The sequence below is a fragment of the Rana temporaria genome, chromosome 12 (assembly GCF_905171775.1).
Source record: "Rana temporaria chromosome 12, aRanTem1.1, whole genome shotgun sequence".
Lineage (NCBI taxonomy): Eukaryota > Metazoa > Chordata > Amphibia > Anura > Ranidae > Rana > Rana temporaria.
The window spans coordinates 112,778,173-112,802,405 of record NC_053500.1 but is presented as its reverse complement, the minus strand read 5'-3'; the positions used below and the strand labels follow the sequence as shown (position 1 = coordinate 112,802,405).

At 40.6% G+C, this 24,233-nt stretch overlaps 1 protein-coding gene across 2 annotated transcripts in view; it reads left to right on the top strand.

Moving 5' to 3' along the window:
- The first annotated feature begins 2,820 nt into the window (after positions 1-2,820).
- MMP9 (matrix metallopeptidase 9) overlaps positions 2,821-24,233 on the top strand; it is a 38,324-nt gene continuing 16,911 nt past the window's right edge. For both annotated transcript variants that reach the window (XM_040330210.1, XM_040330211.1), the window contains exons 1-7: positions 2,821-3,020; positions 10,589-10,821; positions 14,056-14,204; positions 19,097-19,225; positions 22,086-22,259; positions 23,476-23,649; positions 24,018-24,191. In XM_040330210.1, coding sequence (XP_040186144.1) covers positions 2,880-3,020; positions 10,589-10,821; positions 14,056-14,204; positions 19,097-19,225; positions 22,086-22,259; positions 23,476-23,649; positions 24,018-24,191 — 1,174 coding nt within the window. In that variant the 5' untranslated portion in view covers positions 2,821-2,879. The remainder of the gene's footprint in view (positions 3,021-10,588; positions 10,822-14,055; positions 14,205-19,096; positions 19,226-22,085; positions 22,260-23,475; positions 23,650-24,017; positions 24,192-24,233) is intronic.

The following is a 24,233-nucleotide window of genomic DNA, read 5'->3' as shown; positions in this document are numbered from 1 at the left end:
GTTGTTGCGGGATGATTTTTTCAGTTGGCGTGAAACAGGAGAAGTTCTCTTTTCGAACCGTTGAGTTTGAGATAACTCTTTGTCATCCAATTTTCTATCAAAGTAAGGCATTTCTCTAGTCCAAGAGAATGATCCTTTTTGTTGCATGTTGGATGAAACCCGTGTGAAAGAACCGTAAAGCCCAACTCCAGGCAAATACGTTGTAAATCTTTTTTATCCCCAGCAGTTTGGCTGTGATGGTTTATGTCTAGAGGAACATTCTAAGGAGATATACTTATCCAAACCTCTGCCCCTAGACCAGTCCCTCCAGCTTCTGCACCCCCATGCTCCACCAGTCCTGGATTTTGATGTTATGTCAAAAAAGGATGTCAATTTTGTTTGGGTGCAACGTCGCACCACCACGCAATTGTCATTTAAAGCGATGCAGTACCGAATCACTAAAAATGGCCCGGTCATTGAACAGCCAATTCTTTCGGGGGCTGAAGTGGTTAATATAACAAAAAAAAAGGCCGGAAAATTCACATTAGCTTATTGCAGAACTTTGGAAACTAGATCATTCCTAAAAGGAAAGTCCCTGTAGCTGTAAAGTAGTTAAGAATTTGTTTTACTCATGCCTCCAGTCTTACATTTATCTTTTTTGAATATTTACCCTTTTTATTATTATTACCCTTTATTTATTATTATTACCCTATTAATATAAGGTATTATTATAGGGTTATTATTATTACTAGACATGTGCATTCGTTTTCGTCCGAATGCATTTTTGTCCGAATTTCAGGTATTTTCGTTATCGTTTTAACAAACGATAACGAAAGCACTGAAAACGAAAACCGAAAGATACGACATAAAAAATGCTTTATTTTCGTTTTTGTTGCGGTCGAATGTGCCTAACCTTAAAGCGGTGGTTCACCCTTATTGACAACTTTCCATCATTATGGAAATTAGGCATAGTAGCGCGAGCTACAGTATGCCTGTATTTATTTTTTTAGTCCGGTTCTCACTGTGCAATCCTAGCGAGACGATTCTGACTCCCCGCGGGGAATGGGCGTTCCTATCCAGAGGGAGCATGATTGATGGCCGGCTATGGCACGTCACGCTCCCCGAAGATAGCCGGAGTAGGTCTTGGCTCTTCACGGCGCCTGCGCACAGACTATGCGCAGGCGCCGTGAAGCGCCAAGTCCTATTTCGGCTATTTCCGGAGAAGCGTGACGCGCCATAGCCGGCCGTCAATCATGCTGCCTCTGGATAGGAACGCCCAGGAGTCGGAATCGTCTCGCTAGGATTGCACAGTGAGTACCGGACTAAAAAAATAAATACAGGCATACTGTAGCTCGCGCTACTATGCCTAATTTAATGATAGAAAAAAAAATGTTTTATTAGGGTGAACCACCGCTTTAACTCTATTAGTCCAATATTATTCTACATAAAGAGAAAAGATTCGACATAGAGAGAAAAAAATAGACATTATAGAGACATGAAGAAAAGTCGACATAGAGAGAAAAGATTCGACATAGAGAGACATGAAGACTCGACATAGAGAGACATGAAGAGTCGACATAGAGAGACATGAAGATTCGACATAGAGAGACATGAAGATTCGACATAGAGAGACATGAAGATTCGACATAGAGAGACATGAAGATTCGACATAGAGAGACACGAAGATTCGACATAGAGAGACAAGAAGATTCGACATAGAGAGACATGAAGATTTGACATAGAGAGACACGAAGATTCGACATAGAGAGACAAGAAGATTCGACATAGAGAGACATGAAGATTCAACATAGAGAGACAAGAAGATTCGACATAGAGAGACAAGAAGATTCGACATAGAGAGACATGAAGACTCGACATAGAGAGACATGAAGACTCGACATAGAGAGACATGAAGATTCGACATAGAGAGACATGAAGATTCGACATAGAGAGACATGAAGATTTGACATAGAGAGACATGAAAAGTCGAATTTTTTTTTTTTTTTTAAAGATTCTGTCGAATCTTATTATTTTTTTTTTTTTCTTAGAACATTCGACAGACACCATAAGCCTTCAATGACAGATTCAACCTTAATTTGGATTTTCGGACGAATGCATTTTTTTAACGAAAAACAAAATAAATAAAAACGAATTTCGGGAGTAACTAAATAAATTTATTTTTCGGACGAAAACGAAATTACGAAACAAAATATTTCAGTGTGCACATGTCTAATTATTAATACCCTTTTTGTATTAAAAATCTCATCAGTACAATGGTTTACATACCTTAAGAGCCTTTAACAAAACATATTAATTATACTGTACAGAAAATTAAAGAATACCGCGCAAAGTGATGAATAAATAATAGCAGCAGCTCAAAGTGAGATACACAGAAAACCATTTTAACCATTTCATATTAATTATACTGTATGTAAAGGTTAATTAGTATAAGTACTGTAAAGTTCACACTTAATTATAATTTTTCTATTATGTGTATGTAGTTTTATATAGTATTTTATCATTTAATGTTTTAAAAGATAATGCAAAGCATGTTATTAGATAGATTATACTGATTTTTTATTCTTGTATATATGAAGTTAACAGTTTATTGATTGAGCAACCATATAGTATGTGTTTGTATGTATATTGTGCTATACAGCAGGATGTTGACACAACAATGATGAAATGTCTGTAGTTTTTATTTTTAATATATGTGACACATGCACACAACCAGCCTCCCCCATACTTGTGTATGACACATTGCCCCCTCCCCTCTCTACTGGTGTGTTACAATCCTGCGGTCTGAGGTTAGGTGATTCAGCTACTAAGGTGTATATATAGTGGAGATAGGCAGGAGTCCTGCAGACAGGAGATCAGAAGGCAAAGGGCTTGAAGTTACAATGGGAATTCTAGCAGTCCTAGTCCTGCTAGGCACCTTGTGTGTCACAAGTCACTCAGCCCCAACATCCCGGAACACACCTATGACCATCATGTTCCCAGGAGAAATGCGCAGCAACCTAACTGACCTGGAGCAAGCAGAGGTGAGACTTGTAAAAACTTTTTATACTTTTTCATCTGTCTAGCTAGGTACCCAAATTGCAAGATGCCTTTATTTGAAGCTTGCCGTTTTAAAATCTGGATATGCACTGGTAGATTCTCAAAATGACATTCGTATTAAAAATCTCATCAGTACAACAGTGTTAATTTTGTCGACTAAAACATTTTAGTCAACTAAATGAATACTATTTTTGTTGACTAAAATACGACTAAAACTAAAACAATTGAGATGACTAAAATACGATTAAGGCTAGGTTTACACTGCTGCGAATTCAAAATCGATGTAAAAATCGCGATTTTACCGCTATTTCGCGGCTGCGGTTTTGCCGCGAGTTCGGCCGCGATTTAAGAGACATCTGTGCAGGTTTCTGCACAGATGTCAATGTAAATCGCGGCCCAAAATTGCAAAAAGTAGTACAGGAACTACTTTTTGAAATCGGTGCCGCACCGATTAGGAGAGTGCCATTGCCGGCAAATGCCGCCGATTTGAGATGCAATTTGACATGTGAAATCGCATCTCAAATCGTACCAAATCGTACCCAGTGTGAACCTGGGCTAAAACGAAAATGGCATTTTAGTCAAAAGTCTAAAAAGGGACTAAAACTAAAATGCCATTTTAGCTAAAAGACTGATGCCGCGTACACGCGATCATTTTTCGGGTTAAAAAAAATGAAGTTTTTCAGGCTCTAGAAAAAAACGACATTTTCTTCAACTTGATCATTAAAACGGCCTTGCCTACACACGATCGTGAAAAAAAAATGCCCTAGCAAAGCGCGGTGATGTACAACACGTACGACAGCACTATTAAGGGGAAGTTCCATGCGGATGACGACACCCTTTGGGCTGCTTTAGCTGATTTTGTGTTAGTAAAAGACGATTTGTGCTTTTCTGTCTGTTACAGCGTGATGAATGTGCTTACTCTATTACGAACAGTAGTTTTACCAGAACGAGCGCGCCCGTCTCATAACTTGCTTCTGAGCATGCGTGGATTTTTCACGTTGTTAAAGCCCACACACGACCATTTTTTAGAACCCGAAAAACGACAACATTATAAACGTTGTGAAAAAATAGTGCATGTTCGAATTTTTTTTTGCCCATTTTTTAGAACCCAAAAAATGCTCTGAAGCCCACACACAATCGTTTTTAATGTATTAAAAAAACGTCATTTTTTTAGAACCTGGAAAATGATCGTGTGTACGCGGCATAAGACTAAAACTAAATTAAAATTTGACTTCAAAAGGATCACTGGTCTGTAGTGCATGTTCATTTCTCAATACCATAAATAATAACATTTTCGATTTTTCACTCTAGCAGTATATAATGAGTTTGGAAATTGTGGATAAATGTTAACTAATGCATTACAATTTAAAGGGGTTGTAAAGGAAAATTATTTTTTTCATAATAAGCATCCTTTACCTGCAGACATTCCTCTTTTCACTTCCTCATTGTTAGTTTTTGCTCAGAAGTTGCTCTATTTCTTCTCTGTTCTGTTCACTTCCTGCTTGTCTGATTTTACTCACCACCGTGACGGGAGGCTTTACTGCGGTGGTCAGTGACGTGCTCGCCCCCTCCTGGGAACTACATCTGTGCGGCAGGACGCTCTCTACATGTTAGAGACTTCAAGGAGGTGTGAATTACTGGGCGTGCTGCAATGCATACTGGGAAATGTAGTTCTTACATGAACGAACGATGCAAACCAGGAAGTGAATGAGAGAACAGAAACTAGAATGCCGGAGGTGATATAGATGAAGGAATTTAATAGGTATTTACTCGTTTTTTAACAGAATCATTACACTAATCTGTTTGTCTACCTTGCAGACATAAATTTTAGGCAAAACATTTTTTTCCTTTACAACTCCTTTAATTACACCGACTAGATTGAATCGACTAAAATCTACTGGAGATTTAATCGACTAAATACAACTAAAACTAAAACAATTGCAGAAGACTAAAATGGGACTAAATCTAAAATGACATTTTAGTCCTAAGACTAAAACTAAATCGAAATTCGCTGCCAAAATTAACAATGCAGTACAATTGATAATTTCAAACTTGACAAATGTTGTTTGAAAGTTTTTGAACAATTTTGGTATGAATTTTGGCGTTAACAGTCAATTTCAATATGAACAGAAATTCCCAAATGAAAACCACATACACTGTTAGAAATTAGTTCCAATGGTAAGAAGAACAATTGGGTACTGCCCAATGATATATATTTTGTTTGCACTAACATCAAAATTTTCAAAACAAACTTTTGGAGTATACCCCCATCTTTAACCACTTCAGCCCCGGAAGAATTTACCCCCTTCCTGACCAAGCCATTTTTTGCGATACGGCACTGTGTTGCTTTAACTGACAATTGCACGGTTGTGCAACGTTGTACCTAAACAAAATTTCTGTCCTTTTTTTCCCAACAATTAGAACTTTCTTTGGGTGGTATTCGATCACCTCTGCGATTTTTTTTATTTTTTTTGCACTATAAACAAAAAAATTGTGTAAATTTTCAAAAAAACACATTCATTTTTACTTTTTGCTATAATAAATATCCCAAATTAAAAAAATAAAATAAAAATGTCTTCAATAGTTTAGGCGGATATATATTCTTCTACATATTTTTGGTAAGGAAAAAAATGCAATAAGCGTATATTGGTTGGTTTGCGCAAAAGTTATAGCATCTACAAAATAGGGGATAGATTTCTGTAGTTTTTATTATTTTCTTTTTTTTTACTAGTAATGGCGGCGTTCTGCGATTTTTATTGGGACTTTGACATTGCAGTGGACAGATTGGACACTTTTGACACATTTTTGGGACCACTGACATTTATACAGCGATCAGTGCTATAAAAATGCACTGATTACTGTATAAATGTCACTGGCAGGTAAGGGGTTAAATGTGTTCCCTCACTGTGTGCTCTAACTGTGGGGGGGGGGTGGGACTGACTTGGGGAGGAGACCGATCTGTGTTTCTATATACTAGGAACACATGATCTGTTTCCTCTCCCCTGACAGGACGTGAATTTGTGTGTTTACTTCCTAAAGCTATGGCGATTTGCGCAGGTATGCCATTCTGCCGCTTCAATCGGCAAGTGGTTTAAAGAGACGTATGTTTTTTTGCCTATTCATAGTTACCTAGGTGGATGCAGCATTGGCTCGATGCTAAACTGTGGAGGGGCGGAGATCGGCTAGCTGAGAGGCTGAGACTGCCATCAGTCCAGGCACCTGACGGATCCAGAACTTCCTAAGTTGGGATGACGTGCTGCCTGGACTGATGGCAGTGACGTCAGCGGAGAGTGGACTTCGGACCGCTCTCTGCTGAAAATGGGTCACAGGAGTGCAAAACAAATTGGACTTCTCCTTTAATGTCCAGGCAGTACTAATACATATGTTTTAGGAAAATGTTAATTAGGACAATCTCTGAGGAAAATTCTTCCAATCTGCTTCTTTCGATTTTCTTACTGTGTTTGAAAATTAATATTGATTTTACCCCAAAATTGAACATTTTGAAAACCAAAATGTTCTAATTCTACAATTGTTTCTACAAGTGTTTCAAAGGGGCATGTGCTGTAGGCACACCTTGATCATTAAACAATTAACCAAAATAGACAAGTTTATTTATTATATCTGGCAATAAAAATGAGTAATGATGACATAATGAATGCCATTGAGCTATTTGCAAATAACAGCAGGAACGGCATTCCATGGCATCTGAGGAATCAAAACTTTCAAACATAATCTAAAATTACTTCATAGCAGAACCTCAAATTATTTTAAAAAGATCTCAGAGAAAAATATGCTCCCATGATACATTATTATTTTTATCATACAGGATTTATATAGCGTCAACAGTTTGCTCAGTGCTTTACAAAATAAAGGCAGACATTGCAGTTACGATACAATTTGGCACAAGAGGAATCAGAGGGCACTTCTCATTGTACGCTTTCAGTACTTTCTTAAAACGGTAGTTCCCCCTCAAAAAAAATGTTACCATTAGATTGATGCTCATTTTGTCTAAGGGAATCGGATAGTTGTTTTAAAATCGAAGCTGTACTTACCGTTGTAGAGAGCGATCTTCTCCGCCGCTTCCGTGTATGGTCTTCGGGACTGGGCGTTCCTATTTTCCGACCGTCGCATCCATCGCGTCACGAGTAGTCGAAAGAAGCCGAACGTCGGCGCGGCTCTATACGGCGCCTGCGGACCGACGTTCGGCTACTTTCGGAAAATCGTGACACGATAGATGCGACCATCGGAAGCCTGTCGGAAGCCTGTTAATCAAGAAGGAACGCCCAGACCCGAAGACCATACCCGGAAGCGGCGGAGAAGATCGCCCTCTACAACGGTAAGTACAGCTTCGATTTAAAAACAACTAGCCGATTCCCCTAGACAAAATGAGCATCAATCTAAGGGTAACATTTTTTTTTAGGGGGAACTACCGCTTTAACCTTCTTCCCCTAAAGGACTCCCTAAAATAATTTTAAGGTCTCAAGAAAAATCTGGCCAAACCATGTCATTGGAGTTCAATGGGAAACTGCAGCTTACATTGGTTTTCAGTAGGAAGAATGCCACCCTAATGTCTTGTACACACGATCGGAATTTCCGATGAAAAAAGTCAGACAGACTTTTTCCATCGGATATTCAGATCGTGTGTAGCCCCATCTGAGTTTTTTCATCGGAAATTCCAATGAATTCCATCTGAGTTTAGATATAGAACATGTTCTATTTTTCTCCGATGGAATTTCGATGAGATTTGGCTGGGCAAAAGCCTGATCGTGTGTACGCGGCATTACAGTGTTAGTTGGAAAGTCACTTTACAGACAGCTAAAACGATCACTGTTGTCATGCTCCTGTCTCTGTCAAGTTGTGATGGCCCTAAAACTATGCATGCACCATCAAACTGAGGTTAATTAGCCACAGCTCAGGGAACCCCTAGCAATACCTAGTTGAGCATGGCTGGTTTATATAAATCGTGCTGTCATCATAAGAAATGTAAACAAAGGTACGTCATTTCTAAGGGAATCGGGGTACCAGACTGCAGATCAGCTGTCGTAGTAATAAGCAATGCAAATTAATTGTACTTCGTGATGTCATCAGCAGTTTTTTACAGAAGGACCTGCTTTTTAATTAGACTGCAGTCCTTCTTCAAAGGTGTGTATGCATATATTTGCACATATCGACTCTCCAATTATTGATTTCTTCAAAGCAGCTATGTGTTTGGAATCTACTGTAAGGTATTTGCTTTTGTAATTGTAAATTGACAATGGAGGGTGAATTGCAGATGCGGTTTTGGTTGGATTGTGATTTGACAGGGATTTTGGTTATGTTGCCGCTGATGGATAGGAATGTTAGTTGAAAACAAAAAAGCGGGTCTGCGCTAAATAAAAGAAAAGGGCAGCTTGCAATAGGTTAAAAAATATATATAGTGCCCAAACAAACCAACAAAGAAAATAATACAGCCCCTCCAAATATAGAATATTACAAGCCTAATGCATATGCTATCAACACAGCATTCATATTTTATTTGGGCTGGGGAAGGGTGGTTGAGGGTTCTGGTTTGAGTGTGGAGGTGAAATTGATCCTTTTTTTGGACTGAGGTAATGAATGGGGATCCTAGCTGGAATGAGTGTTGGATGGGAGTATTGGTAGGGCTAGTGGAGGGATAAGAGATCTTATGCCCTGTACACACGATCGGTCCATCCGATGAAAACGGTCTGATGGACCGTTTTCATCGGTTAACCGATGAAGCTGACTGATGGTCAGTCGTGTCTACACACCATCGGTTAAAAAAACGATCGTGTCAGAACGCGGTGACGTAAAACACAACGACGTGCTGAAAAAAACGAAGTTCAATGCTTCCAAGCATGCGTCGACTTGATTCTGAGCATGCGTGGATTTTTAACCGATGGACGTGCCTACAAACGATTGTTTTTTTCTATTGGTTAGGTATCCATCGGTTAAATTTAAAACAAGTTTGCTTTTTTTTAACCTATGGATAAATAACCGATGGGGCCCACACACGATCGGTTTGGTCCGATGAAAATGGTCCATCAGACCGTTCTCATCGGTTTGACCGATTGTGTGTACGCGGCATTAGATGAATGTGGGGGTTGAATGGAAATTTGGTTGAACTGGGGGAGTGTAGGGGATCTTAGTTTGATGGAGAGGTGAATAGGGGACTTGGTCGGGCTGGGGATGGATAGAGGTTTTGTCAGATGTGTGGGTTGGATGAGGATATTTGAGCTGGGGGAGGGAATGGAGATATTGGTTAAATATACGGGTTGGATGAAGACCTTAGTTGGCCCGGGGAGTGAATGGTGATCCAAGGTAGAGATCTTGGTTGGGATGGGGAATGGATGGGGATTCTAATTTGATATTGGGATAAGATGGAGATTTTGATTGGGCTTGGGAGTGGGTGGGAAATTTAGTTGAGTGGGATCTTGGTTTGAACGTGAAGGAGGACTGGGATCTTGGATGCAGTAATAAGAAATAGGGAAATCTTGGGGCTTAGATTGGGGCGAAGTTGGGGCTTAGATTGGAATCAGGCAAAAACTCTCTGGGTGGACAATCATTACTCTAGCCAATTGCTGTCAAGGGAATGGTGTGATCAGACAAGTTAATTGTGAAAGTGTTGGGGGCCACCCATATTAATAAAATTGTTGCCTAATCTGCCAATTTTTTTTTTAGAAGATGACCATATAATGTCTACAGTATATGTGCAGAACCTGTCCTGCTCAATAGTGATCCCAATGTGTAAGTCAAAAACGGTAAAGCTCCAATGCTATACAACACTCTAAAAAAAAATTTCCTGAGGCAGACAGATCATTCCAGCACGTGTGACGACTCTCTAAAGTATGTTGGCAGCTTTACAAAACAGCTATAGAATGGAATACTAATTCTCATTGCTATATGAACAACAGCATTCTAAGAATTCACTGATTTGCACTGCAGTTTTGTATATATAGGATAAATGAATACTGATTTGTATATAATGTATTCATTTTGAGTTGAGCTAATACTGAACTCCATGTGATTTTTGCACATTTAAGATTTAAGTATTGTTAATGCCCTTGCATATTATTTTGCTACCTTTTTTTGAGAACTCAGAGCCGGTTCACACTGGGGCGACTCGTCAGGCGACTCAGCCGCCTGACAAGTGGCGTTCCATTCTATTCAATAGAACCATTCTAATAGGAGCGACGCAAGTCGCTCCGACTTAGAAAAAGGTTATTGTACGACTTTGGGGGCGACTCGGGGCGACTTGAATTGACTTCTATACAGAAGTCATTTTGCAAGTCGCCTCTGAAGTCGTCTTCAGGACGCCTTGCTGAGTTGCCCCCAAAGTCGTGCCGCCCCAGTGTGAACCGGCTCTTAGCGGACAATAAAGCGCCTTTGTGAAAACGTTATCCATACACTATCCAATCTTCTTTTGACTTTTGTACATCCTCATGTATTTTGTATTCTGTTTTTTATGTTTGCTTTAGTCACAGTATATGTTACTTTGCTATCATTATACTTTTGCAGTTTCCTGTACCTTTAAAAACATTTCTATTCTCCACAGAAATATCTAACGCGATATGGGTACCTGCCATTAGAAAGTGGTAAAGACAAACATACCTCCATAGAAAAGTCCCTGAAAAGGATGCAGCGAAAGTTGGGGCTTACAGAAACGGGTGAACTAGACTCAGAAACTATGAAGACCATAAACACCCCTCGTTGTGGAGTACCTGATGTGGGAAAGTTCCAGACTTTTGAGGGAGACTTGAAGTGGGACCATACTGATATTACATACAAGTGAGTGTCTTTTAAAGCGGACCACCACTTAAGTGTGTTAAGAGTTTAAAGAGATGGATAAATAAAGAAAATAGAAGGATTAAAGTGCTTAGTTTTCTTGAAAGAGGGGTCTTTTTTTATTCTTGGACCCAGTGGTGTATTTAGGTTTTGTGCTGCCCTAGGCCTGATTAAACTCCTGCACCCCCTAATTGAAATATGACCCACCCCTTCCTGTCAAGGCCACACCCCTTGTTGTTTAAGACCCACCCTGAAATTTTTGAGTGGGGAAACTAGTTCTGAGGGCCTGGGGGGGCAATGGATTCCCCTAATTTGTATAGATTTCCTCTCACTTCCTGTTTGGCTATGGTGGAGGAAGGGAAATCTCTGCAATGGGACAGGGATGGTAAAAAATAAACTGACAGGGGCTATAACCTCCCTTACTCTATCCAAAATGAAAAAATAGTGTTGCCTATAGTTCTACTTTAAGCACACATTTCTGACAATTTTATGGAGAGGACTAAGAAGATATAACCATGCCAATGGTGCGGCAGAAAGCATATAGCACAGTGAGGAAGGTTTGTGGTCCAGGATGATAGGACAGTCAAAATGAGAAGAGTCGTCCCCCCCCCCCCACAGTTGTGGAATGCCAGATGCCAGTGTAGTGCAAGCCGGCAGGGACTCTTTTCGTGCTATCCCCCTGCAAAGTGCTGCCCTAGGCCTTGGCCAGGATACAACGTTGCTTGGACCAAAAGCTTACACCTTGATCACATGATTTCTACTAAAGGGCAAGATTTAGTACATTTGAATTCTGGTGTATACAATTGCCTTTCATTGTCAATGATATGTTCCACAAGTTATATTGTTGCAAGAGATAAAATAAGCTCATGGTGGTGAGCTTGTCTTAAATTTTATCAAGCAGGCTCCTGGCTACATTATAGAAGTGATCTGGGTGCCTGATGTTTGGATCATTTCCCCCTCCAAGGTTCCCAGGTTCTTCTCCTGGGAGCCGAGGACTAGAAAAACGACTTCAGGATGGCGAGTGGGTTCATATGGAGGAATGATCTGGTGCCCGATTTCTAATCTGTACAGTGAGGATGAAAGCCAGGTGCTGTTGTGATAGGTAGGACTTTCTGTCCATCAGCTCATGGACAATTTGAAAAGAAAGACATTAGAGAACAGACCCCATGTCTCCTTAAGGCCCCATGCACACGAGAAGCAAATGCAAACTCAAGTTTTCAAAGGCAAAAAACGTAGTTTAAAACGCCCGTTTTTGCCGCAAATTTTGAGGCATTTTGCCGCGTTTAGCGGCATTTACCGCTTTTGCAGCTATCAGCGTTTATAACAAAGACATTGTAGACCCTCCCAAAGCTTTGAAACGCAAAAACGTTTGCGTCTGAACCCAAAATTTTGCTTCTGAAAAAAACGAGCCTAAACCCAACTGCTTTAAAACGCAAAAAAAACGTGAATGTGTGCATGGACACATAGGATAACATTAAATGTGTTCAGGGGCAGTTGAAAAAAATGCCCAAATGCCTCTGAACTCAAGTTTACCAGCATCTCTTGTGCATGGGGCCTTAAGAGAACTTGTCAGTGCACTATACTATCAAATAGGGGGCTTATCAGCTCCCCTGTAATATTAATAAAGTGAATAACAAATTCAGTTAAGAAAATAAAATTTAATTAAAACTTTTTTTTTTTTAAAGAGCTTCCACCCCTGCTTCTATGTAAAAACACAACAGCTGGGTATCGCATATTGGATATTACTGTGAGAGAGAAATAATTCTAGGGTCATTATTTACAATTTATTCAAAAATTATGAGCTGTAAAGCTTTTTTAAAGCACTAGCTGTGAACAATATTAGGTATCATAGTTTGGCACCGCTTCAAGGGTGCATGCAATTTTTAGACTTGGCATGTTAGTTATCTATTTACTCGAGACAATTGCATCCTTCAAATATTACATATAAATTGGAAATTTGATTGTGCTTGTGTGCACTAAAATTCATTTTAGTATATTTATTTCTGAAAATATAGGTTTGACAAGCAGTTGTGCAAATATCATGCAATATACCACCTTTTTGTTCTACATGCCCTCTGCTTTTGGAAAATGTATATTGTTTTGGGGGTTTTAAGTAACCTTAAGGCTAACAATGTGCACTTTAATATGTATGTGAAAAATGTAACTATTGTTTTGGCAGCAGAATGGTTAAAATCCAACTGTCGCTTTGAATTAATTTTTTTAAAACTGCCTGCATACTTACCTCTCTGGTAGGTGGCAAGTTCTCACTTCACATTCTTTAAAGTGGATGTAAATCCACTGTCATCCTTTCTAAACTACTGCCATAGTGCTGATCTATAAGGATATAGATGCCTCCTGCATGTATCCTCACCTGTCAAATGTCTCCCCTCTGTCTGTTATAGGAACTGAAAAACTGCAGATTCTGTGGGTGGGTGGGTCTGTTGTCTGGAGCTCGGTGGGTGGAGTCGTGATGTCAGTAGACTCCCTGCCCTCCTCTATACTCCCCTTGTCAACATGCATTTTGCCCTATGTATTCCTTACACTAAATTCTGCTATTATCACTAACATCCAGTCAAAATCCAGAAAAGTAACCACATGACTTCAGAAAAGGAGTGGGGGCGGCAATTAAAACATAATGCCTGTCTCCAGGCTAGTGCATGAGATATATAAATAACCTGTCATTCACAGCAAGGGGGCGGAACGGACTAAGGTTTTTCTCTGTAAGTCCGTTTAATTTCACTGAACAATGAAATAGGATTGCCCAGAGCTGGATTAACTCTGTGTGGCAAGACTGGGCACAGATGATAGGAAATCTTATACTGTACATTGTGACATTAAAAAAAAAAAAAAAACGGGTTTACATCCGCTTTAAGAGCTACAGCCTTTGGCAAAATCTTCACACCCCTTTGTGGATTGTGGTTTCTTCCACTGGTCCCTACATTATTACTGTGTTGTTTGGTTATATAGAGGCTGGCAGAAGGAACTACGGCACACAGCGGGGAGGCAAACTTTCGGCACATCTGGAAGTGTCGGATGCTAAAAGTTCATGTACTTTGATACTTTTATTAATTTGATCTATACTACTTGTTATTACCACATATGTTTTACCACTGAAGGCGCTTATAAAGACACATACAGCATCTGGTGCGATATTTTTTGTAGTATACTAATAATTGTGTCCTACTACTTTTTGTCTTTTGTTCACTGGTTTGCTTTAAATGCTTTTTCCGCCTCCAGGATCCTGAACTATTCTCCTGATCTTGACCCTGAAGTGATAGACGATGCCTTTGCTCGTGCCTTCAAAGTATGGAGTGATGTGACACCTCTCACCTTTACACGAATTTACAACGGGGAACCCGACATAAACATTTTGTTCGGGACTGACAGTGAGTGAATGTAAAAAAGTGCCATAGTGCACAGCTAATGTTTAGAATATGTGTAGAGTAATGAAGACTGATGACTGATGATGTTTTTATTGCATGGCGATAGACTGTACATAAAAGGTTTGTGAGCCTACAGGCATTAGCTACGTGCATACAACTTTTAGGTCTCCTATATGAAACTGTCAGGTATTCCAATCTAAAATCTGAACTTTAGATACAATATGGTTCTGCCGGCTTGAGCACATAAATGAGGGGTGCCATCGTAGCGCTAGATTCAACATAAATTACATTTCAGGTAGTTTGATTCAAAGGTAGGGTTGTCCCGATACCACTTTTTTAAGACCGAGTACGAGTACCGATACTTTTTTTTAAGTACTCGCCGATACCGAATACCGATACTTATTTTTAATCTCATGTGACAGCAGCACATGTGTCAGTAGTTTTTTTTTGTTTATCTTTAAAAATTTGTTTTTAATTTTTTACAATATTTTTTTATTTATAATGCTTTATTTTTTTTAAGGGGGGGGGGGGATGGACCGTGTCAGTGTGTTTTTTCTTTAATTTTTTTATTATTTTCTACAATAATTTTTTTATTCTTTCTTTTTGTTTATTATTATTCTTTATTTTTTTTTTTTCAGCCCTGTTGGGGGGCTTTGGTGAGATATCAGGGGTCTTAACAGACCTCTGACATCTCCCCTTTGAGACAGAGAAAGGGACTAGGGACACATGTTCCCCTGTCCCTTTCTCAGCAGCATCAGCTGCGCTGAAAATGAATGGAGTGAAGACAGCGTCTTCTCTTCATTCATATACTGAAACATTGTAATCACAGTTTACGATGTTTCAGTTATGTGAATGGACCGAGTCAGTGATCACTGACTCTGTCCATTCGGAGCAGTAAGGAGCTGGATTTACCCGCTCCTACCCCGCTCTCCATCCTGACAGTTCCAGGGGGTGGAGGAGGAGCACGGAAGGGGAGAGAAACACGGCGGGATACACGGAGGAATACACGGCGGGAATACACGGAGGAATACACGGCGGGAATACACAGAGGGAATACACGGCGGGAATACACGTCGGGATACACGCCGGAATACACTATATAGCGGTAATTGGTGCCTGTAACTTCCCCATGCACTGATCATCCCTGACAGTACAAGTATCGGGTGAAGCATCGGGAGCATTTGCCCAAGTACAAGTACTCGGGCAAATGCTTGGTATCGGTACCGATACTAGTATCGGTATCGGGACAACCCTATTTAAAGGGGTTGTAAACCTTTGGGTTTTTTCACCTTAATGCATCCAATTAATCACGTCAGAGACCCCAGCCAGGAGTACAGTGAGCAGAACCATAGTGCCATCACCAAATCTCACTCCAAATCTCCTGATTCTAGCAATCAGTAGCAGCAGTGCCATAGATCTCACACTGTATATGTAGAGATATGTTTTCCAGGCATAGAAGTGCCTGGGCACCCTTACAATCCAGAAAGTGCACTATATTGACATATAGAGATTCCAGACAAATGGTACATTTTTCAGAGTACAGATTAGGTACAATTAACATTTCTAAATGTTTCCTTTAAAACTTCCCTTACTAAACTCACAACAGTAAAATCAGTCTGTATATGCAATAAAGCATGCTTGTTATACTTACTGTGTAACCTAAGGGGTTAATCCTTCACATCTTCCCCTTCTTAATCTTCCCCTTCTTTTACTGTCCCCAATCGATCGCCTGATAATACAGAGCCTTGGAAGAACTCTGCACATGATCAGTTTGGTGTGTATTGCTAGAGAGTCTTTTTTTTGGGGAGGGTGCATGTGATCAGCACAGGGCCAATTAGCACTGTCTAGATAGAGGGTCAGGGGTCATGCAGCTTAATAGGACAGACAGAGGAAAATGAAAACTCCTCCTACAAGCTTTAACCAGTCAACAATTTAAAGCGTATAGCCCTGCTGAAGTTTGAAGGACTATTTTAATTTTAGTTTTGATTGCTTCCCTTTTTTGAAAAGCTTTAACCAGTGCTCAGCCAGACACTGGTAGAAATCACAAGACTGCTATATACTGCTGATGAGAAAATGTATTTAGCAGTTTATATTTACTAAAATAATTGCATTTCCATGTTCTGTGTACTGTGGGAGCCCAGATATAGTGAATGCAGGCTCCTGGGTTTAGTAACACTTTAACATAGCAATTTGTCACTTTTGACTTAATTTCCACTTTAATTTGTCTCTGTTGCTACAACTACTGCAAAGCAATGTGGTAAAACACATGGCACAAACTGGTTGTAGCTTTCATTACAGATTAATTTTTATGGTTAAATAAATCAAAGAATTCAGTTATATGAGCCCTAAACAAAGCAAAAGAAATTGGGATTTCAAATAATAATCTTTCATGAAATACTAATATTGCATTTGGTCAGTTGGGTCCAAGGGTTCCATTCAATTCCACAGTATGTCTGCATGTTTGATCTTATACCAAAAAGCGTTGCTGCCTCACACATTAATATGTAGTTGAACAAGTTAATTGCTGAGGCTAGATGTGAGCTAATTGATTCCCGCATGGGTGAATGTTTATTTTTCAGAGATTTGTTGTGCAAGAACACCCAACCAAATGCAAACCCTGCAGGCATTGCACTGTAATAGAAATACCGGGACTCGTGTATAAGCGTGTCTGCAAAGTGTCTAAAAGGAAAGCGTTCTGCCTATACAGAAACCTTTGCCTTCCTGTTCATTTTCTAACCTGCACTGGGAAATGATTGTTGCAATAAAGCAAATGTGCAAATGCAATGACCCATAACAGTCCATCAGAATCCATCTTCTCTGATCTGATTTCACTTATTCGAAATCCGATTAATTGCTACAGGTTTACTGTGGTCTGCACATTATCAAAGCAATACACCCTCAGGCAACTCCTATCTGTTAACAGCAGGTACTCCCAGTTGTGGGAATATTGTAGTTCTCATTAACCCATGGATAACTGGATTAGCATAGAATAACGAAGATGCAAATTTCCCAAAAGCAAAGCTGTGTTATGCCCACATAGGTCAAATAAACAGGTTTGGTTTTTAAGAAGGCTCCTCTTCCCCTTGCTAAAATGCTGCATTAAACCTAAAAGAATTACGAAAAAACAAAAATTAACTTCTTCAGACCCGCGCTATAGCCGAATGACGGCTACAGCGCGGACCTGAAAATCCAACTGGACGTCAATTGACGTCCGCCCCTTAGGGCGTTCCCCGCGCGCGCTCCAGAGCGCGCAGCGGGGAAACTCTGTGTTGGCCGTGTCCCTTGGACAAAGCCAATTACAGTTCGCCGCGAACGGCCAATCAGAGTGTCCGTTTGCGATGCGATCTGTGCGGCCAATGAGAGATGATCTCATATGTAAACATTTGAGATCATCTCTCATTTCCGTTTTACACAGAGACAGCATCCTGTCTCTGGAGAGGAGACCGATCTGTGTCCCTTGTACATAGGGACATAGATCGGTCACCTCCCCCAGTCACCCCCCCTCCGCCTACAGTTAGAACACAATGAAGGGAATACATTTAACCCCTTCCTCACCCCCTAGTGTTAACCCCTTCAATGCCAGTAACATTTATACTGTAACTAGTGCATATTTATAGCACTGATCGCAGTATAAATGTGAATGGCGCCAACAATGTGTCAAAAGTGTCCGATGTGTCCGCCATACCGTCGCAGTCCAAATAAAAATCGCAGAACGCCGCCATTTCTAGTAAAAAAAAAAATAATAAAAAATAATAATTCTGTCCCCTATTTTGTAGGCGCTAGAACTTTTGCGCAAACCAGTCGCTTATTGCGATTTTTTTTTTTTACCACAAATATGTAGAAGAATACGTATCGGCCTAAACTGAGAAAAAAAATGTGTGTGTTTTTTTTTAATTGGGATATTTATTATAGCAACAAGTAAAAAATATTGTCTTTTTTTCAAAATTTACGTTTTTTTTTGTTTATAGCGCAAAAAATAAAAACCGCACAGGCGATCAAATACCACCAAAAGAAAGCTCTACTTGTGGGGAAAAAAGGACGTCAATTTTGTTTGGGAGCCACGTCGCACGACCGCGCAATTGTTAGTTAAAGCAACGCAGTGCCGAAAGCTGAAATTTCACCTGGGCAGGAGGGTATATGTGCCCAGTAAGCAAGTGGTTAAAACCTATAGCAGAAAAAAAAGTAGTTCACCTTTGCCTAGGTTTCTGTAGTGCAGGGGGTGATGTGATCATCCTACCAATGAGAATCCAGGGAATGCTGACCAAATCTTCTGAAAGGATGCTGCAGCACAGTGCAATATCATCGTCTCAGTGAAATTTGGGCTACTTCAACTTCCCCGGGATCTCATTGGAAGGAAGATACTGTCATCCCAGCCTAAGCGTTGTGGGTGGAAGCCTGGGGAAAAGTACATATATTATCTAACTTTTTCACTACAAAGTCAGCATTTTAACAATGGGAAGGGAGGTCATATTATAAGAGCAGACTGTACTATTAAGGTGCAAGGTCCACTTTTTAGTCCTCCTTCCCAGCAACACAAACTCACCACAGCTCTCTTTAGCTTCAGGGAGTGAAGAAAACACCCGGTATGAAGGAACATGTGCTTCACTCCCATTTTTCTCCTGAGATATCCTTGCTGATTGATAATTGCTCCAGCTTTGTTCCATGGGGGAGGCACTGTGTAATGGGACTTCCATTCCTTGCTCTCGCTGAGACTGCATGGAGTAGTGGGGAAGTAAAGGAAATAATGTGCTGCTGAGGAGGGGGCATTGAAGTGAACCTGATAATGTGCCCTGCATGGGCAAAGCACAGGTTTGTTGTCAGTATTTATATTAGTGAAGGACTTTGGATTGGTCATTTACATTGCTTATTGCTTACACATGACATCTTTCCTTCAGATCACGGTGATCCATACCCTTTTGATGGGAAGGATGGACTTCTAGCTCATGCATACCCACCAGGTGCTGGAGTGTATGGAGATGCCCATTTTGATGATGATGAATTCTGGACCCTTGGGACTGGCGTAGGTAAGTGCCCAGTACAGAAGCCACATATGTTCAGCCACATGCAGTGGCAAGGAAAAATATAACAGTTTTTTTTTGCAGTAGTTTTCCATACATTGTGATCTGGTCCTCATCTAAGTTACAATAGACAAACGTAAATTGCTTAAGGTGATAACTCACAAAAATGTAAATATCTTGGGGTAGATTCACGTACCTCGGCGCATTAATCCGCCGGGCGCAGCGTATCTAAGATACACTACGCCGCCATAATTTTTTTTTTTAATCCTCAAAGAATTTGCGCCGTAAGTTACGGCGGCGTAGTGTATCTTTGGCGGCGTAATGGCGCGCCATTCAAATCTCTGTTAAGGGGGCGTGTTTTATGTAAATGCGTCGTGACCCGACGTAAACAACGTTTTGTTTAACTGCGCATGCGCCGTCCGTGGGGGTATCCCAGTGCGCATGCTCAAAATTAAACCGGAACCAGCCAATGCTTACGGCGGTGACGTCATTCTACGCAAATTCCTATTCGCGAACGACTTACGCAAACGACGTAAAAAATTCCAAATTGGACGCAGGAACGACGGCCATACTTAACATTGAGTACACCACCATATAGCAGCTTTAACTATACGCCGGAAAAAGCCGAACGCAAACGACATAAAAAAATGCGCCGGCCGGACGTACGTTCGTGGATCGCCGTAACTAGCTGATTTGCATACTCGATGCGGAATTCGACGGAAACGCCACCTAGCGGCCAGCGTAAATATACACCTACGATCCAACGGCGTACTAAGACGTACGCCTGTCGGAACGATCCCTCATTCCGTCGTATCTTGTTTTGTGGATACAAAACAAAGATACGACACGGGAACTTTGAAATTACGTGGCGTATCAATAGATACGCCGGCGTAATTTCTTTGTGAATCTGCCCCCTGGAGTCCAGTTAAGGAAAATTAGTTTGGAGGTGTGATTTGGAGCTACTTTGATTGATAAAAGACATATTTTAAGATTGCTGTTCATAAGAAGATCTGAACCATGCCTTGCAAAAAGGAGCTCTCTGAAGACATACAATCAAGAGTAGATTATCTGCATAAGACTGGAAAGGGATACAAAGCAATGAGAAAAAAAAAATATTTACACGTTTCTGCATTTTTTTAGCCTATTAAAAAAGAGCATGTTTTTATTAAAACAGTGTATCAAAAGATATATAAAGCATATATAGTTATCTAAATATTCATTAAGTTATTGTCAATTTAACTGATTTTGATACTGTTAAATATGGCCTAGGCATCAAGGCATTAATGTTCTTTAGCAATGAAAAGGCTACATTTATTGTGAAAAATACCAGGAACAAATCAGTCAAGATAGTTCATTAGATGAAAGTATACAATCATTAAAATACATAAGAGGGTACTATATGGTTGGGATAGGTCCTCTGTTCTTTGCCTCAATCTTTTTCCAAAAGACCTCAGCCCCTTGAACATACCAGGTTGGGTGTACAAACATACAATATCACAGGAAATCCCTGAAGGAAATACATAGTACCCAATAGTAGCTCTATATCAAAGAAAAAAGACACCAAACCAGGTAGTAAAGGCAAACCTAATATAGTGTCACTCAATATGGTTGGTAAGTAGGCATGCATAAAATTGATTAATAATGGTAATAACACAATTCAGCATACAAAGTGATTAACCATAAGGACTAGGCATGAGATGACATTTGGCATCCACGGTAGCAAGACCACCTCAAGTGCAGCAGTGAGCAGTAGTAAAGTTTAATCTACCAAGTGCGGGAACTGCAAGGGAACTTTTAAGTTTGTGATGCTAGTCCTAGACCGACTGGGTATGTTCCAAAGAACAGGATGATGGTAGCAGAGGGAGCAGGGAACAAATGGGGCTTGCAGAGTTATTATTGTGGGGGGGGGGGCAGTCGGTTATCGTTGGGGCCCTTTAAGAGCATTAATGCACTTAACGACAGTCCCAGTTAACCTGCATGCAGTATAGGTACAGTTTAGTTTCAGCACAGGTTCAAGATAGATGTGGTTCAGATGTGGTAAAGGTTCTGTATAATGCGGTATAGGGCTGGTATAGGTGCAGACTAGGTTTTTAATAGGTGCAATATAGGATGCAGTATGGATTGGGTGCACTTGGTGTCCTGCTCTGGGTGACTCAGTCCCTGCTAGCAGTACCCGCAATAGGCAAATAAACCCTCTCACTAGTCCCCAGGTTGCTGCAGTGACCTCTTGCTGTAAAAGTGAGGGCCCCCCATTGGTCTCGCCCCAAAAGCCTCTGGTGATCAGTGGTAGGAAGCAGAGAGTGAGTGGACAATCCAGTGTGGGTGCTGTGATGTAGGCAGTGCTACGCTGCGCCCGGGTGTCCTCAATCCCCATCTCAGGCTTGGATCTCCACTTGTATGGTCTCCAGCTGGCAGATGAATATTCAGACAGAGGTTCTCTCTCTCTCTAACTCCCTCAGTGCCAAGAGAAAGAACTTTCCCATGTAGTTTAATAAATATCCACTCTTCACACTGCACAGTGCCTATTGGGATCTGTAGTCTAACCATTATAGTGCAGCCATTATATGACTTCTGTTTCAAACTACAACTCCCAGGAGTCTCAGCACTCTGTATAGAAATCTATGGGCTTGCTTGGCTTTAGATCTCTCCATGCTGACCAGAGGAGCATGGTGCAGCATAACATTAGTATTTCAGTAGAGGGAGAGAAAAATAAAGGGCAATGTCTCCATCTCCATATTTTTGTAGCCCAGCACCTGGCTACATGTATAACAAATTTACCTATCAACTGTAAAATTATTTCTAATGTGATAAAATCATCTAAAGACTCCAAATATTTTATATGGTTTTTAATTCTCCCCTTTGTCAGTGGTGAAGACTCGGTTTGGTAATGCAGATGGTGCAGTGTGCCATTTTCCTTTCGTCTTTAACGGCCAGTCTTATTCCTCCTGTACAAGTGCTGGGCGATCGGATGGCCACCTCTGGTGCAGTACAACAGCCGATTTTGACAAAGACAAAAAATATGGCTTCTGCCCAAGTGAATGTAAGTATCAAGTAATCACAATTAATTTACTGTACTTAAAATTGTTCCCCGCGAACAATTATTCCTCCTGGCAACCAATGTCTCCAAGACAGTTGTTGCTCGAGCAAGACATAAAGGCAAACCTTACAATGGGAACTGCTCGGGTGACAACTTTGTCAGAGGGTAATTCCCTTCACTTTGTAGAGATTTCCTTCTACTTCCTGTTGCTTCTTCAGAAAAGGAAGTAAAGGGAAATCTCCCCAAAAAAAAAAAAAAGGTAAAAAAAGAAAAGTGATTTTAATTCTTCCTCACTCTAGCCGAAATGGAAAAAATACATTTTTGCTATGCATACACTTTTAACTGAACCTGTGCTTTGTCTATGTAGAGCAAGGCAACAGGTTTTCTGTAAATAAGTATCACTTTTTTCACTGTATTTAGGTACCATTGAGACAAAGTGCATATAGTACTTTGGCTCATCTTCCTAGATGTCCTGTAACGCTAGGTGCAATATCAGACATGGCACCCCCTCTTTATCGGCCACCAGCCACAACACTGCAGCTAGCAAGGAGATGGCTGCTTTGCTAGAGAGCGTCCGTCTCAGGCTCCCAGCACCTGCTTGGGCAAGCACTGGATAGCAGAATGAAGAGGAAGGTGAGGCTTGTCTTCTCATTGGGAATTAAAAAACTGAAAAAAAAGAAAAGAAATTTCTTCTTTGAAATCTGGATCCCCTAGCAACAGCTTTCCTTCAATCGGTTTAACTGCCAGAGACATTGGAAATATCCCCAAAATTTGACTAACCCCATGTGACAGTACCTAGTGCTTTCTGATTGGTCCAGTGCTGTAAAATAGGGCCAGGGAGACAGTCATCTGCCAGAAAAGTTGGAAATGTCCATTACTTCCGACTATAGAAGATGTGACTAACCCCACGTGACAGCCCCTAGTGCTTGCTGATTGGTCCAGTGCTGTCAAATGAAGTCAGGGAGACAATCGACCCTGTGTAAGCTCTGAAAATCCGACTGGAGCTTTCACATGGCGTTTTTTTCCTTGCTTCTGAACCTGTTGCTATGCTCTGCAAGAGTTCACTTCAAAGCAGGAAGTGTTTCAAAGCTGCATGTAAGAACGGCGCATTTAAGTTATTGTTGCGATTGTCATAAAATCTATTGTACAAATAAAATTTTACTGATTACTGATGGTGTGATGTGAATGCAATAACGTACCATTTCTACTTTCCCCTCAGTGCTATACACATTTGATGGAAACAGTGATGGTCAGCCCTGTGTCTTCCCATTTATATTTCAAGAAGAATCCTATTCTTCGTGCACTACTGATGGGCGTACAGATGGGTACCGCTGGTGTGGTACCACTGCCAATTATGATAAAGATGTCAAATACGGTTTCTGTCCCAACAGAGGTAAGCCTATGATGTTACTGTATGCTTAATATGTGTGAATAAAATGTATAGGGGTTGATTTACTAAAGGCAAAATTACTGTGCACTTTGCAGTTTCCCTCTGCAAGTGCAGTTGCTCCAGAGCTTAGTAAATGAGGTAAGGCCTCACTTTGCAAAGAATACCCAATCACGTGCAAGGGAAATTTAAAAAACAGCATTTTTACCTGCACATGATTGGATGAAAGTCAGCAGAGCTTCTGCTCAAATACTAAGCTCTGGGGCAATTGCATTTACAGATTGTACAGTCTTTTTGCCTTTAGTAAATCACCCCCAAACTTGTCATACTGGATTTATACAGTCAGTTATTGAACACTTTTTTTTCTCTTATAGACACAGCTGTCAATGGTGGAAACGCAGCAGGCGACCCTTGCGTTTTCCCTTTTATATTCCAGGGGAAAACCTTCAACGAGTGCACCACCGAAGGTCGAGGGGATGGGAAGAAGTGGTGCGCCACTACCTCCAACTATGACATCCACAGGAGATGGGGTTTCTGTGGAGACCAAGGTACGCTGGACAAATATGTAACCTGTTATAAGAACTACAGAT